Raw genomic sequence first — 15,091 nt, 5'->3', positions numbered from 1 at the left:
TCTCATAGGTGTATTAAATCACTTACCCTATGCAGAATCCACAAATGATGTAAATACTCCAGACCTTGCAAAGTCATTAGCATATAAGACTTAATATGCGCTGGTGTCAAGACCAAGCTTGTGTCCCTTATAATAGCCTGAAAAAAAATTATATCAGAATTTATTACCATTTCATTGCCTGTATGAAGATTTAGGTCACCACACAATAATACTAACAAAAAATGTGTTTCCCATATCACCAATCCCATATCAAGTCTTCCATTGCATGGAATTTCCACATGCAAATGAAGAAGGAAGGCTATTCAATTCTACTTTTCTGGATTTTGGCCAAAACAGATTTCATCAGGGAAAATAAAATCCCATTGACTTCAATGGGCTTTTACTCGAGAATTCCACCAGAAAAATGAACATGTTCCTAGTTTCAGGTGGAACAGAATTAGGCGTCTGAATTCCGCTAACGGAAATTCCTCATTGTGAACAGGACAACAGAAAGACCATTAAAAGGGGTACTCCACTGCCACAGCGTTCAGAACAAAATGTTCGGGCAGCGGGGGTCGTAACGTCACGGCCAAGCCCCCTTGTGACATCACACCACCTCAAAGCAAGGCGCGCCCCCTCCCATAGACTTGCATTGAGGGGGCATGGCCGTGAGGTCATGACCCCCGCACCCGGCATTCTAAACGAACGCCAGGTGCTGCACAGAGATCATGGGGATCCCAGCTGCAGGACCCCAGCAATAAGACACCTTATCCCCTATCCTTTGGTTAGGGGATAAAATGTCTAGGGGCGGAGTACCCCCTTGGAAAAATGGAAAATTACTATGAATAAACTGGAGCAGAAAAAGCAAGTGGAATTACTGGAGTAAATTCCTCAGTGTGGACATACCCCAATACCTAGACAACATGCTTACCTCTAGATCTGTTTCCATGAAATCAAACACTAAGCTTATGTTTGACTTGTGGCCAAAGGCATCCAAGAGCTGCAATGACAAATATAGATCTATTAAACCACTTCAAATTAACTTTAGTTATCACCTTAACCCCTCTGCTCAACAGCCTGTTTTGACCTTAATGACCAAGGTAAAAATTTTAAAATCTGACATGTGTCCACTTATTTGGTAATAATTTAGTAAAAAAAAAAAAAAAAAAAAAGCTTTTACTTATGAAAGCAATTCTGAGATTGTTTTTTCGTGATATATTATACTTTACATAAGTGGTAAATTTTGATCGATATATAGTTAGCATTTTTTGTAAAAAAATAAATCCAAAATTCTGCAAAAAAAAAATAAAAAAATAAAAATGCTTTTTTCTAGATTTTACGTTTTCTGCTCGTACGATAAATAGTCATACCGCACCAAATTAATGATTAATTTGATAAATATATTAGGTTTATAAATTTAGCAGCAATTTAAGAAAAATTAAAAATCTGATTTTTCAGTTCTGAAGTGGAATTGAGGGGCCTGTATGTTAGAAACCCCCATAAATCACCCCATTTTATAAACTGCACCCCTTAAAGTAGTCAGAATTACATTAAAGAAGTTTATTAGCCCTTTAGACATTTCACAGAAATGAAAGCAAAGTAGAGGCAGGATTGCAAAATGTCTTTTTTTTGCAGATTTTTTTAATTAAAAAAAATTCTGTAAACACAGTAGGTGTTGACATAGAAATACATCTCAAGATTTATTCCCCGAATTCTGACGTACTTAGAAATATCCCATATGTGGCCTTTATGCGCTACGTGTCTCTCACACAGGCCTCAGACATGAAGGCGCACTATGTGGATTTTGGGGCCTCCTTTTAGTTTAGGATATTTTGTTGGCATCATATAAGGTCACAGAGGCCGTGGGGTGCAAAAATTTTTGGGAGACAAGTTGACGCTTTCACTGTTACCATTCAGGGGTACATGTGACAGTTTTTATGAGGTGGTATACATAAAATCTATTCTGCGTTTTTTTATAAAAAAAAAAATTAAGGTAGTTAGTCATGAGGGATAAATGGCATTTTAACTTTACTCTCGGTTGATACGGTTATGGCGATACCAAGTTTCTATCTTTTTTTTATATTTAGTTCATTTATTGCATAAAAACTATTTGTAGTTTTTGAGAAATTTTTTTTTCACTATTTTCAAATTTTACTTTTTTTCTTCTTACTATTATGCATATAATTCAATGGAGTACACATATATTCCATTGAATTATGCCTATGTCTGTCAGTACTGACAGGTATAGGATAGATCAATAACTACCTTAGGTAAAGACTGATCTGTTGCCATGACAACGGAGGACACTGTCAGTCCTCCGGTTGCCATGGCAACCATCGGCGCTCTGCTTTCACTTTGCAGAGTGCTGATCAGTAACAGAGGGAGCTCCCTCCCTCTGTTGCCCTAACAGAAGCTGCAGTCACAGTGACCGGCAGCATCTACAGGGTTAACTCAGGATCGGAGCGCAGCTCTCACCACCGATCGCTTCACTGGGAGAGGAGACCCCCGCCAGATCCCTGTTATCAGTCCGTCTGTACTGACAGACCAATAGGAGCGATCGCCGGCCGAGGGACCCCTGCGATTGGTCCCCTTGGAGGATTCAGGGAGGCTCGGCTGTGCAGCACAACAGAGCTCAATAAACTGTCACAGTGCCGTAGGGCCGGTTCACGTACCTGATGCGGGAAGTCACGCCTAATCATCAGGTACATGTACCTGACTTTGCGTAAACGGTTTAAGTTCATATTGCGTAGAATGGGTGGAAAACACAGATGGAAGTTCCTTACATTTGAATAATTCGGCAGGAGCTGGGACCGCTCGGAAATGCACCGTCTCATAGACACCAATGCATGTCTGAGGGAAATTAGGACTATACACAAGAACTGATGCCTGCATTTACTTATATTTGCTTATATACCAACTGACTGCGCTAATCTACAAAGGGTAAAAATCTACACAGACAAAACCTGCAGGACTATATAGGCAGGCAATAAAAATCTTAGGAAGGTCAGGAAAATTATTCTTAAAAAAGACAAAAAAAAAATAAAAGTTAAAAAAGCAAATAAAAACCAAAAGCACTGCTATAAATATTACACTAAATATCAATGCTACAACATATACATTAACACACCATCAAAGGTTTGCATGACAGACGGTAAGGTAAAATAAGAACGTGAGCATGGTAAATGACATAGTACACTGTAGTCTGCAGACGTGGCGAGCCCACAACATAGGGTATTGAGGCTTTTTTTAGAGGAGCGACCACAGGATAATACGTTATTTAGCAGGACTACTTTGTTCTTTTACTATCCAGTATCACCCAAACCTTTGTCACTGGGGCCAATTCTGACTGGTGTTTTTAATGTATATACTGTAGCACAGATGTTTATAGGAGGATCAGAGTAGTCTGGTAATGGTTAAGCTGAGGCTGTAGGCAACTTTGTGCTTTGGTTTTAATTGCTGTTTAAATAGTTTTGTTAAAAAAATTAAAAAAAATATTAACTTTATTTTTGCTTAGTGCTTGTAGGTCCCACCGGTTCCACCTTGTGCGCCGGGTCACGCTGGATTTCTGGCATCAGTTGGGTCACAATTGCCGCAGCTTTCGTGTTACAACTTCTCACTTTCATTAGCTGTGATAGCTAATGAAAGTGAAAGTGTGAAGTTGTAACACGAAAGCTGCGGCAATTGTGACCCAACTGATGCCAGAAATCCAGCATTTCTGGCATCTGTTCACAGTCACAATGCAGCCGAATTCACTAGTCACTATGCAGGGAGCAGCGACATGTATTATATGCTATAATAGTGACTACTTACACCTATTATGTTTGGATGGCTCAGCTCTTGTAGGAGCTTTATTTCCCTCAATGCAGTCCTGTTTATACCTGTAGCATAAAAAACAAGAGAGTTAATAAATGCGACAGTCTGATATGGTCCAAGTCTGAAACAGGATAATGTTCCTATATAACAGTGGTCTTCAACCTGCGGACCTCCAGATGTTGCAAAACTACAACTCCCAGCATGCCCGGACAGCCAACGGCTGTCCGGGCATGCTGGGAGTTGTAGTTTTTCAACATCTGGAGGTCCGCAGGTTGAAGACCACTGCTATATAATATCACCCATAAAAAGGCCTGGCCATATAAGAATAGCCACCACTGGTTTGCTCAAAATACATACACACCAACGAAAGAAAACCAGTAATGTAAAAAAGGGTAACACTTTATTTAACATATATGCAAATTTGGACACATTTAAAATGTAAAGGAAATATAAAAACAAGGCACCACATTAACAACTACAGAAAAAGTGGAGGGGGAATGGTAGGTATAGCCACATTGAATCCAGGGAAATACAGATATTTTAAAGGGGTACTACGCTGCCCTGCTCCCGGAGCTCCGCTGCCCTGCTTCCGGAGGTTTATTGTTCCGAACGCTGTGTGTGGGATTCAGTGTTCAGGGCCGCCCCTCGTGACGTCACACCCGCCCCCTCAACGAAAGTCTATGGGAAGGGGGCGCGACGGCCGTCACGCCCCCTTCCCATAGACTTTCATTGAGGAGGCAGGTGTGACGTCACGAGGGGCGGCCCTGAACACGGAAGCCCCCACATCGCGTTCGGAACAATAAACTTCCGGACGCTGGGGAGCGGAGCTCCGGGAGCAGGGCAGCGTAGTACCCCTTTAAGTATGGCAAGAGGAACATCACAATATCAGAGAGAATTGAAAGGCTGATGTAAGAAGACAGCGGACCGAAGCATGACATGAAAAGAGGATAGTACAAGAAATATAAACACATGAGTTGTACAAAGACAAAATCAGACCATCCTGCCATGCACTGCCTACCTATCACCTCCAACCCCAATGTACAAGGTGGTAGGTAGGCAGTGCATGGCAGGATGGTCTGATTTTGTCTTTGTACAACTCATGTGTTTATATTTTTTGTACTATCCTCTTCTCGTGTCCTGCTTCGGTCCGCTGTCTGCTTATATTAGCCTTGCGATCCTCTCTCTGATATTGTGATGTTCCTCTTGCCATACTTACAATATCTGTATTTCCCTGGATTCCACGTGGCTGTACCTACCATACCCCCTCCACTTTTTCTGTAGTTGTTAATGTGGTGCCTTGTTTTTATATTTCCTTTACATTTTAAATGTATGTCCAAATTTGCATATATGTTAAATAAAGCGTTACCCTTTTTACATTACTGGTTTACTTTGGTTGGTGTGTATGTAAAATGTGTGCTTGGCATTGGGTGCGGCTGAGATGTGATGCAACCAATGTGGAAAACCTGAACTGTGGTCGCCAAACTGTAGAGTTGGGCGTTGTAGTTTTGCAACAGCTGGAGGCACCTTGGCTTAAATACACTCAGCTAGTATTAGGCCCTGAATGTGGTAGAGTCTGAAGCAGAAGAGAACCAGGGTTTAGAGCAGTGTTTCCCCAACCAGGGTGCCTCCAGATATGGAAAACTACAACTCCCAACATGCCCGGACAGCCAACGGCTGTCCAGGCATGTTGGGAGTTGTAGTTTTGCAGCAGCTGGAGGCACCCTGGTCGGAGATCACTGCCCAAAGAGTTAACAAAATTATCGTCCAGAATTATTAGATTCACTAAACTTAAGGAGAATCAAGGGACAACAGTGCCACACTTACCCTTAGGTTGTGTGTGGTATTACAGCTCAGCTCCATTCCTTTAAATTAAACTGAGCAGCAATATCACAAACAACCTCTGGACAAGACTAGCGCCGTTCCTGAAAGAAAGCAGTTATGTCTTTCTAAAATAAAAACACTTCATAGTGTGTGTGTATATATTATATGCATATAGGTGTGTGTGTATATTGTAAATAGACAACGGGAGTGTACATGTCGTCAGCTATATGAAGGGTTTTCAGAGTCCAGGGCCATTTTGTTAAAAAAATAAATAAAAAAACATTTATTATTCAACATTTTGATATACATTTCACACAAAAGAAATGTATATCAAAATGTAGAATAATAAGTGGTTTTTTTTGTTTTGTTTTTTTTAACAAAATCGCCCTGGACTCTGAAAACCCTTCATATAGCTGACGACATGTACATTCCCGCTGTCTATTTACAATATACACACACACACACACCTATATGCATATAATATATATAATTTATTTTTATTTTTTTAAGGGCTGCACGATATATCGGAAAAGTAATCGAATCACGATTTTTGCTTTTTGCGATATAGCGATACAAGGTATAAAATGTAGGTAGGTGTGAAATTGGGGGGGATTTCACAATTTTTTTTTTATTATATCGCATCTCGAAATCAAAATTGCAATCGCACATTTTCCCCATATCGTGCAGCCCTAATATATATCTTAGTAACTATCAAGTCCCTCGGAGCTAGTGATCTACAAACTATACTATACCGGACGATTTCTTATAGGTCTGGCAAACAGACTGAATATCTTTTTTGTCTACTAAAAACTACTGTGAAGAGAAGAGCTGCAAAAAGTAACAAGGCATAAAACATCTTTAACAAAAAATAAACATCTCCAGCAGCCAGGGCAAAGAAAAGCAAGGTTAACAGAGCCGTGGGGAATGAATACACACAGAGGACCGCTGAGATAGAGGTCGGTGACCAGAACATTCCCAGACTTCTCCTCAGTAGCCATATAAAAGTGGATTCTGAAGCTCCCTCAGCAGGAGGGGGTTACTAGTGGTGAGAAGATCTGCATGTAATTGGGACCAGATCATACAAAGGAGGCAGAATATTTCCTCAAATGGCATCTGCCAAACGCTCAAAAAAATAAAATAAAAAATAAAAAAAAAAGGGCCTGAAATTGTGCACTGCGTTTTTTTTGTGTGTGAAAAAACACTGCAGATGTTAGCTGATAAGCAATAAGGCTTTATGATATGCCGAACCCACTTGGAGTTTTTATTTTTTTTCCACTCCTCTTTGGCATTTTTATGCAGTTTTCCAAAGTCGCAGCATGTTGAGACTATGGCATTTTTTGGCCAAAATCTTGGCTTCTCACCTATATAATTCTACAGGGGCCGTTAGCTGTCCAGGCATGCTGGGAGTTGTAGTTTTGCAACATCTGGAGGTCCACAGGTTGAAGACCACTGATCTAGTGGTCTCCACATTTTATAGGACACCATCTAGTGGTCATCATGTCAACTGACACCATCTAGTGTTAATCAGTTACAGGACACCATCTAGTGGTCATTTTTAAATATTACAGCGGTTTTAGGGACTACTTGCCTTCAAATTTCTAGCAGAATATTCTAGACTTTAACAAAATCGTCAATTTATGGTAAGGAGTATACGTTCCCTTTTGTACAAGACTGTTTAACTTAAAATTTGTAAGGTATCTTGTTCAGGCACAATATACATGTGTCCTCAGTATCAGGATGTTACATCTGGAAAGATCTCTATGGTACAGCAGGTCAATGTTCCAAACAGAAATGGAAGGATAATTAAGTTCTGAGTTTGTATGTTTATTACTGTCCTGAAGGGAATCCAGCCTAAAGCAATGAAATATGTCGCACTATATACTTACCATCATTGGCTTCTGCTCTGTGCCCCAGTTTAATCTATAAAAGACACAACAGAAAAACAAAATTACCCTGTCAAACCAAAAGGGGAAAGTCAATCCATGAGTGATGGGATCTGCTTTTGTTGGAGTAATAAAATAAAAAAGTTGCAAAAGGTGTAAATACACTTTAACCCTTTAAATACAAGAAATGCTTGTGACGCGTTTTGACTTTATATGGTTACCACAGCTAAACTATTAGGACTAGCATGTGGACCATGGCATCACCATGCAGTGTTCTATGTGGAAGTGCTGTTTTCTTCTCTAGGCCCTGCTCAATAGTCATTTCTACCCAATACACTTAAAAGGGGTTGACCGAAAACTATTTTATCCCCCAGCATGTGCTCTATTCATTTGTATGAAAGAGCCAGAAATGCACTAGTGCTAGACTCTGGCGCTCCCATACAAGTTAAAGGGGTTATCCAGGGGGGAAAAAAAAAGTGTTTTATATATCAACTGGCTCCAGAAAGTTAAGCAGATTTGTAAATTACTTCTATTAAAAAAAAATCTTAATCCTTTCAGCTTTCAGCTTAATCCTGAGCTGCTGAAGTTGAGTTGTTCTTTTCTGTCTAAGTGCTCTCTGAGCGACACATGTCTCGGGAACCGCCCAGTTTAGAAGCAAATCCCCATAGCAAACCTCTTCTACTCTGTGCAGTTCCTAGACAAGCAGAGATGTCAGCAGAGAGCACTGTTGCCAGACAGAAAAGAACAACTCAACTTCAGCAGCTGATAATTGTTGAAAGGATTAATTTTTTTTAATAGAAGTAATTTACAAATCTGTTTAACTTTCTGGAGCCAGTTGATATAAAAAAATAAATAAATAAAATAATCCTGGAATACCCCTTTAATGGAGGGAAAGCCGAGGTAAGACCTTCTGCAATAAGATACTCCTCACCAGACTCATCTGGACGGCGTCAGCTGCTTGGTTGTCAGGAAAACCTCATTACCCATAAAGAACCGTAGAGACCAAGAGGACGGTCACCACGGCTCCCAATAGGAGGATTGTTCTGTTCACAATCTGAAATATCGGGTGCTGAACCTTATGGCACCATGTCATCCAGACATGTCAAAAGTTTAGATCGCACCAGTAAAGTGTGCAGCTATACGCACCTCAATCCCCAGTGTCCATTTTGCTCTGGTCTGTTCAGCGCAAAAGAAAAAAATAAATACAGACCCTAAAGAAGTCAGAGCACAAAGGCATCGTGCATGCAGCCATAGATATAACAGAGCTGCAACATAGTTTGTAAGGCTACATTCCCACTGCCATTTGTCTCAGTGTGAAGCACGTTATTTTAAGAGCGCGAATAGCGGGAGAAAATAAAATAAATAAATAAATAAAAGTGCTTGCACCATCTTTTTCTCCCGCTATCCTCTCTCAAAATAGCGGCGCCCGATCGACCCCATTGACTATAATGGAGTCCATCGGGACCCATTATGACTCATCAAAATGACAGCCATCAAACTCCAAAAAAATAAATAAATAAAATAAAGTTTGATGGCGGTTATTTACAAGGCACGACAGTAGTGTGAAACGGGCGGACAAAAATCCCCTCCGCATCTATATTATATCACTGAAGCCAGAGGGTCAAGTGTTTTCACTAATCCAGGTCTGAAGTTCTTATTTCATCCTTGGTTTTATGACCTGGGTGGGGGAGATTTATCAAAACCGGTCCAGAAGAAGTTGCCCATAGCAACCAATCAGATCACCTTTTTTTACAGGCCTTTTCACACAAAAAAAAAAAAAAAAAAAAAAGGAAAGCAGCAATCTGGTTGCTATAAATCTCCCCCTTTGTGTCTGGTCTTGGCTCAAAAGGTTACAATACAGGCGCCAATAAACGACAGTACAATATAGAGAAAATACCTAATGAGTGAGTTGTCACTCAGGACATGATAAACATACAATCTCGCACTTCGGCCTTGACAACATTTGATGGAAAAAGAAGAAGAAAGCAGGGAAGGGAATGACTGCAGAATATTTCTTTACAGACACGTTTTTATCTGTTACCATGGAAACATAGGCCTACATGAGGAGCTGTTGAAGCAAAACTATAGAACGTTTTAAATTAAAACTAAGGGCAATATTGTTTATTATAGAGTATCCGGCGTTGCCCGGTCATTCCTATCTAAACCTCGTGGGAGGGGAAAAAGCAACGATGATGCTCACTAGAGATGAGCGAATTTACAGTAAATTCGATTCGTCACGAACTTCTCAGCTCGGCAGTTGATGACTTTTCCTGCGTAAATTAGTTCAGCCTTCAGGTGCACCGGTGGGCTGGAAAAGGTGGATACAGTCCTAGGAGACTCTTTCCTAGGAATGTATCCACCTTTTCCAGCCCACCGGTGCACCTGAAGGCTGAACTAATTTACGCAGGATAAGTCATCATCAACTGTCGAGCCGAGAAGTTCGTGACCAATCGAATTTACTGTAAGTTCGCTCATCTCTAATGCTCACGTCTTCATATCCTATCCTCCACACCTGCCAAAAAAGTCGGGAGGATGTTTAAGGGAAGGGTCACACGGGGGCGCATCCGCAGCATATTTCACGCTGCAGATGCACCGACGGCAGTCAGAGGGACTGCAGAGTGAGCTCCCGGCAGTAGCCGGGAGCTCGCTCTGCAGTCCCACTGTGACTGCCATTAGCGAATCCAGAGTGAAATACGCTGCAGATGCGCCTCGTGTGACCCTACCCTAAAACTCCCGGGCAATCTCTGCAGACCAAGAGTAATGTCTTTGGGAGATTTACTGTAAGTTCCATAGACTTACATGGGGCTTGGGAGAAAAACTCGCTAAAAGGAGTGGGTTAGGGTTGATTTAACTCTACATAAAAAAAAAATAAGCACCAAGTTTCAACAAAATATCTACAGCCATTTAGAAGTGATGCTGGAACATACATACGGTGAGACTTCGTGAAGAAACAAAAGATATAAAAGTGGATGTGGAATCTGTAGAATGTAACCTACCTTTTTAATCGCTACAATGTTATCAGTGTTCTTATCCCTCGCTTTGTAGACTGTGGCAAACTAGAAAGCAACATACAAAAAACTGAGTAAACAGGGCTCTAATCTTGTGAACAAAAATAATCACCCAGATCATTGCCATTTTTATCTTTTAAAGGAAAATGGTCACTCATTCAGCGACCATGAATATTCAAATCCAACCAGCGGGCCCGCCTCCAGCACACAATTCACAGAAGAAAGAAGCCGATCTCATCAGGGACACCGCGCCGGACTGCACATACAGTGGTCCCTCAAGTTACAATATTACCGTATTTATCGGGGTATACCACGCACCGGCCTATAACACGCACCCTCATTTTACCAAGGATATTTGGGTAAAAAAAGTTTACCCAAATATCCATGGTAAAATGAGGGTGTGTGTGTGCGCGCGCGTGTATACCCCGATACACCCCCAGGAAAGGCAGGGGGAGAGAGGCCGTCGCTGCCCGCTTCTCTCCCCCTGCCTTTCTTGGGGTCTAGAGCGCTGCTGTCGGCCCTTTTCACCCCGTTATCGGCGCCGCTGCCCGTTCTGTCCCCCTGACTATCGGTGCCGGCGCCGATAGCCAGGGGGAGAGAAGCAGCGCCGACAGCCAGGGGGAGAGAAGGGGCAGCGGCACCCATTGCTGGCGCCGCTGCCCCGTTGCCTCCCCCCATCCCCGGTGGCATAATTACGAGTCGGGTCTGCGCTGCTGCAGGCCTCCGTCGTGCGTCCTCAGCGTCGTTGCTATGCACGGCGCGCGCACTGACGTCATGCGCCGCGCCGTTCAGCGCATAGCAACGACGCCGGGGACGCACGACGGAGGCCTGCAGCAGCGCGGACCCGACTCAGGTAATTATGCCACCGGGGATGGGGGGAGGCAACGGGGCAGCGGCGCAGGCAATGGGTGCCGCTGCCCCTTCTCTCCCCCTGGCTGTCGGCGCCGCTTCTCTCCCCCTGGCTATCGGCGCCGGCACTGATAGTCAGGGGGACAGAACGGGTAGCGGCGCCGATAACCAGGGGGTGAGAAGGGCCGACAGCAGCGCTCTAGACCCCAGGAAAGGCAGGGGGAGAGAAGCGGGCAGCGACGGCCTCTCTCCCCCTGCCTTTCCTGGGGGTGTATCGGCGTATAACACGCACACAGACTTTAGGCTAAAAATTTTAGCCTAAAAAGTGCGTGTTATACGCCGATAAATACGGAAATTGATTCCAGGACGACCATTGTATGTTGAGACCATAACTCTATGGAAAGCTGGTAATTGGTTCTGAAGCCCCAAAATGTCATCCAAAAATAGGAAAAGTGAGGATTAAAGACAATAAGTAAATAATACAGATCAAGAAAGTAATTACATATAAAAGTAAGAAAGAACTGCTGGGAGCTGTAATCACTGTCTATGTAGAGGACAGGAGCTTCTTCAGGGTCCTGTACAGTACACAGTGTCCCAAAAAAGTAAAACGGAGCCGCTCTTACCTGGTGTCCAAATGAGCAGCTAACACTGGTACAGGTAAAGAGTACAGAACAAGTAATACCTCCCTGTACTGTAGGGGGCGCTACCAGAAACCATTCAGTGCATGCACTTCAGTAATACAGGGGTTTTACTAGTAAAATGCCCATTCTGATTGGTCGGTTCTTCCAGTCATTGACACGTTTCACAGATCTGGACTGTACGTAGCATTGTATGTTGAGTCAGGTTTCAAGTTACAATGGTCCAGAAAAGACCTTCGTATGTTGAAACTATTGTATGTTGAGGGATGACTGTATGTATATTAGTCAGAGAGCCAGCATCGGTCTCCTGTTCACCCGGTGTATTGGGTTTAATGTGGGTGAACATTTTCCTTTAAAGGAGTACTCTGGCGCTAAGACATCTTATCCCCTATCCAAAGGATAGGGGATAAGATGTCTGATCACGGGGGTCCCCCACTGGGGATTCCCGGTGATCTTCCCCGCCGCACCTCATTAGAATCAGTCCCCGGAGCGTGATCGCTCCGGGTCTGATTACTGGCGATCACGGGGACAGAGCATAGTAATGTCACAGCTCCGACCGTCGCGCTCCGCCCCCTCAATGCAATCCTATGGGAGGGGGTGTGACAGCTGTCACACCCCTCCAATAGACTTGCATTGAGGGGGCGGAGAGTGATGTCACACGGGGCGGAGCCGTGACATCACTATGCTCCATCCTCGTGGTCGAGATGTACTCAGCCCGAGGACCTCCAGCGGTTCCGGAAGCCGCTAAAGGTGGGTGCTGCATGGTAGATCCCGGGGGTCCCCAGCAGGCAGAGAGCTGACCAATCCAAGCAGGCTTGTATACTACAACCAGACAATCACTGGTAAGGTACCGTACAGAGGGGTAGTCTTATACGGCGAGTGTATCCGAAAAACTATATTTTAACTGTAAAAGTTGGGGGTTGTCTTATACACCGGAAAATACAGTAAGTTTAAAATGTAATAAAAAAAAACAGCCACTAGGTGGCTCTGTTCTGTTCCCTGTCACAATTAATTTAATACAGAGAGTTTGGTCTCCTCCTGGCCTGGCAGGAGACCAAACTCAGGAAGTGTTTCTCTGCACTTAGCTTGATTTACAGCTGCAGCACTGCAACAACGCAAGGGCAGAAGTGGTCCCCCAGAAGGCTTCAGCGATGTCATGCCTGCTGGGAAACGCCCACATTCTACTACTGGGAGATGAGCAAGGATTAAGGCAAGATACACAGCTTTTTAAAGCTCTGAATTTTATTTTATTTTTTTTAAGGTGGGAGGGGTGTTAGGGAACATAGCCTGAGTTACTTTAGAAACAAAGTTTATTTGGCATCAGGTACTTTTTAAAGTGTAACTACAATCAGGCTTTGGCAGCTGCTGGGACCTCACTGTGAACCCTGCAACAAGTCACCCTGCTGGGAATATGTTTCATCACATCACCAATACAAATGGACCAGGCTTCATCTGTCAGGGCATGCTGGGAGTTGTAGTGTTAGAATAAAAAGAGAGGCCCTGTTGGGGCACACTTATTATGGTGCCTCGGGCTATTGCAGAACTACAACTCCCAGTTTTGCAACAGCTGGAGGCACACAAGATGGGAAACAGTGGGTCAGTATTACAGAACAAGAAGCAGCCACTTACTTGTCCCTCTCCTAAGAACTCCAACTTCTCATACTGCTTGGCCCGAGAGCGCACCTCTATCCCTCCAGCCGCCATCACCCCCGGGTTACCTCCACCTGCCTGACAACCCCGGCATTTAACATTAAACCCCGCCTCCTCCACACTTCCGGCCGCGGCAACAGCAGCTCTACAATGACGTACCACACGTTTCACCGCTAGAGGCCAAAGCGAGCGACGCCATATTGCTGGTGATTTTTGTACGACAGTGGGCCTAGATTCCGTCCCGCAGATGCAGACACTTGTTTTTATTACGATGTTAACTCTAGTGTTCACCTGTGATTCCAATAACTACCACTAGTTCTACCTGACTTCCGGTTAGTAAGGCACATGTTTAACCGCGTGGTGCTGCGGCTGTTTCTATGGTTACAAACGTTCTAAAGATGCAAATTTTGAGGGATCCGAGTTCTATACCGAAGAAAGTTCTGAAGTACGTTCTATCTAGTCATAGAACAAGGCTCTCTCTCTCTCTCTCTATATATATATATATATATATATATATATATATATATATATATATATATATCACGTTCGCTAGTATTTTGGTTACATTTAACCCCTTCATGACCCAGCCCATTTTCACCTTCATGACCTGGGCATTTTTTGAAAATCTGACCACTGTCACTTTAAACATTAATAACTCTGGAATGCTTTTACTTATCATTCTGATTCCGAGATTGTTTTTTCGTGACATATTCTACTTTATTTTATCGGTAAAATTTCACTGATATTTGTATCCTTTCTTGGTAAAAAATCTAAAAATTTCATGAAAATTTTGAAAATTTAGCATTTTTCTAACTTTGAAAGTCTCTGCTTGAAAGGAAAATGGATATTCCAAATAAATTACATATTGATTCACATATACAATATGTCTACTTTGTGTTTGCATTAAAAAATTGACAAGTTTTTACTTTTGGAAGACATCAGGGGGCTTCAAAGTTCCGCAGCAATTTTCCAATTTTTCTCAAGATTTTCAAAATCGTAATTTTTCAGGGCCCAGTTCAGGTTGGAAGTGGATTTTAAGGATCTTCATATTAGAAATACCCCATAAATGACCCCATTATAAAAACTGCACCCCCCAAAGTATTCAAAATGACATTCAGTAAGTGTTTTAACCCTTTAGGTGTTTCACAGGAATAGCAGCAAAGTGAAGGAGAAAATTCTAAATCTTCATTTTTTACACTCGCATTTTCTTGTAGACCCAATTTTTTAATTTTTACAAGGGGTAAAAGGAGAGAAATCACCCTAAAATTTGTAACCCAATTTCTCTCGAGTAAGGAAATACCTCATATGCGTATGTAAAATGTTCGGCGGGCGCAGTAGAGGGCTCAGAAGGGAAGGAGCGACAATGGGATTTTGGAGAGTGAGTTTTTCTGAAAGGGTTTTTGGGGGGCATGTCACATTTAGGAAGCCCCTATGGTGCCAGAACAGTGGA

General features: G+C 42.8%; 1 protein-coding gene across 1 annotated transcript in view; it reads right to left on the bottom strand.

Moving 5' to 3' along the window:
• The window catches only part of CDK7 (cyclin dependent kinase 7), a 35,785-nt gene extending 21,846 nt beyond the window's left edge, over positions 1 to 13,939 (bottom strand). The window contains exons 1-6 of the mRNA XM_056541578.1: positions 13,801 to 13,939; positions 10,493 to 10,552; positions 7,500 to 7,533; positions 3,790 to 3,857; positions 911 to 979; positions 27 to 137 (exon numbers count right to left, since the gene is read on the bottom strand). Of these exons, the coding sequence (XP_056397553.1) occupies positions 27 to 137; positions 911 to 928 (129 nt within the window). The 5' untranslated portion in view covers positions 929 to 979; positions 3,790 to 3,857; positions 7,500 to 7,533; positions 10,493 to 10,552; positions 13,801 to 13,939. The remainder of the gene's footprint in view (positions 1 to 26; positions 138 to 910; positions 980 to 3,789; positions 3,858 to 7,499; positions 7,534 to 10,492; positions 10,553 to 13,800) is intronic.
• Positions 13,940 to 15,091: the final 1,152 nt, after the last annotated feature.

This window comes from Hyla sarda, chromosome 1 (genome assembly GCF_029499605.1).
Source record: "Hyla sarda isolate aHylSar1 chromosome 1, aHylSar1.hap1, whole genome shotgun sequence".
In the NCBI taxonomy this organism is placed as follows: Eukaryota; Metazoa; Chordata; class Amphibia; order Anura; family Hylidae; genus Hyla; species Hyla sarda.
The sequence above is the reverse complement of the archived record's forward strand: the minus strand, read 5'-3'. Positions and strand labels throughout refer to the sequence as shown.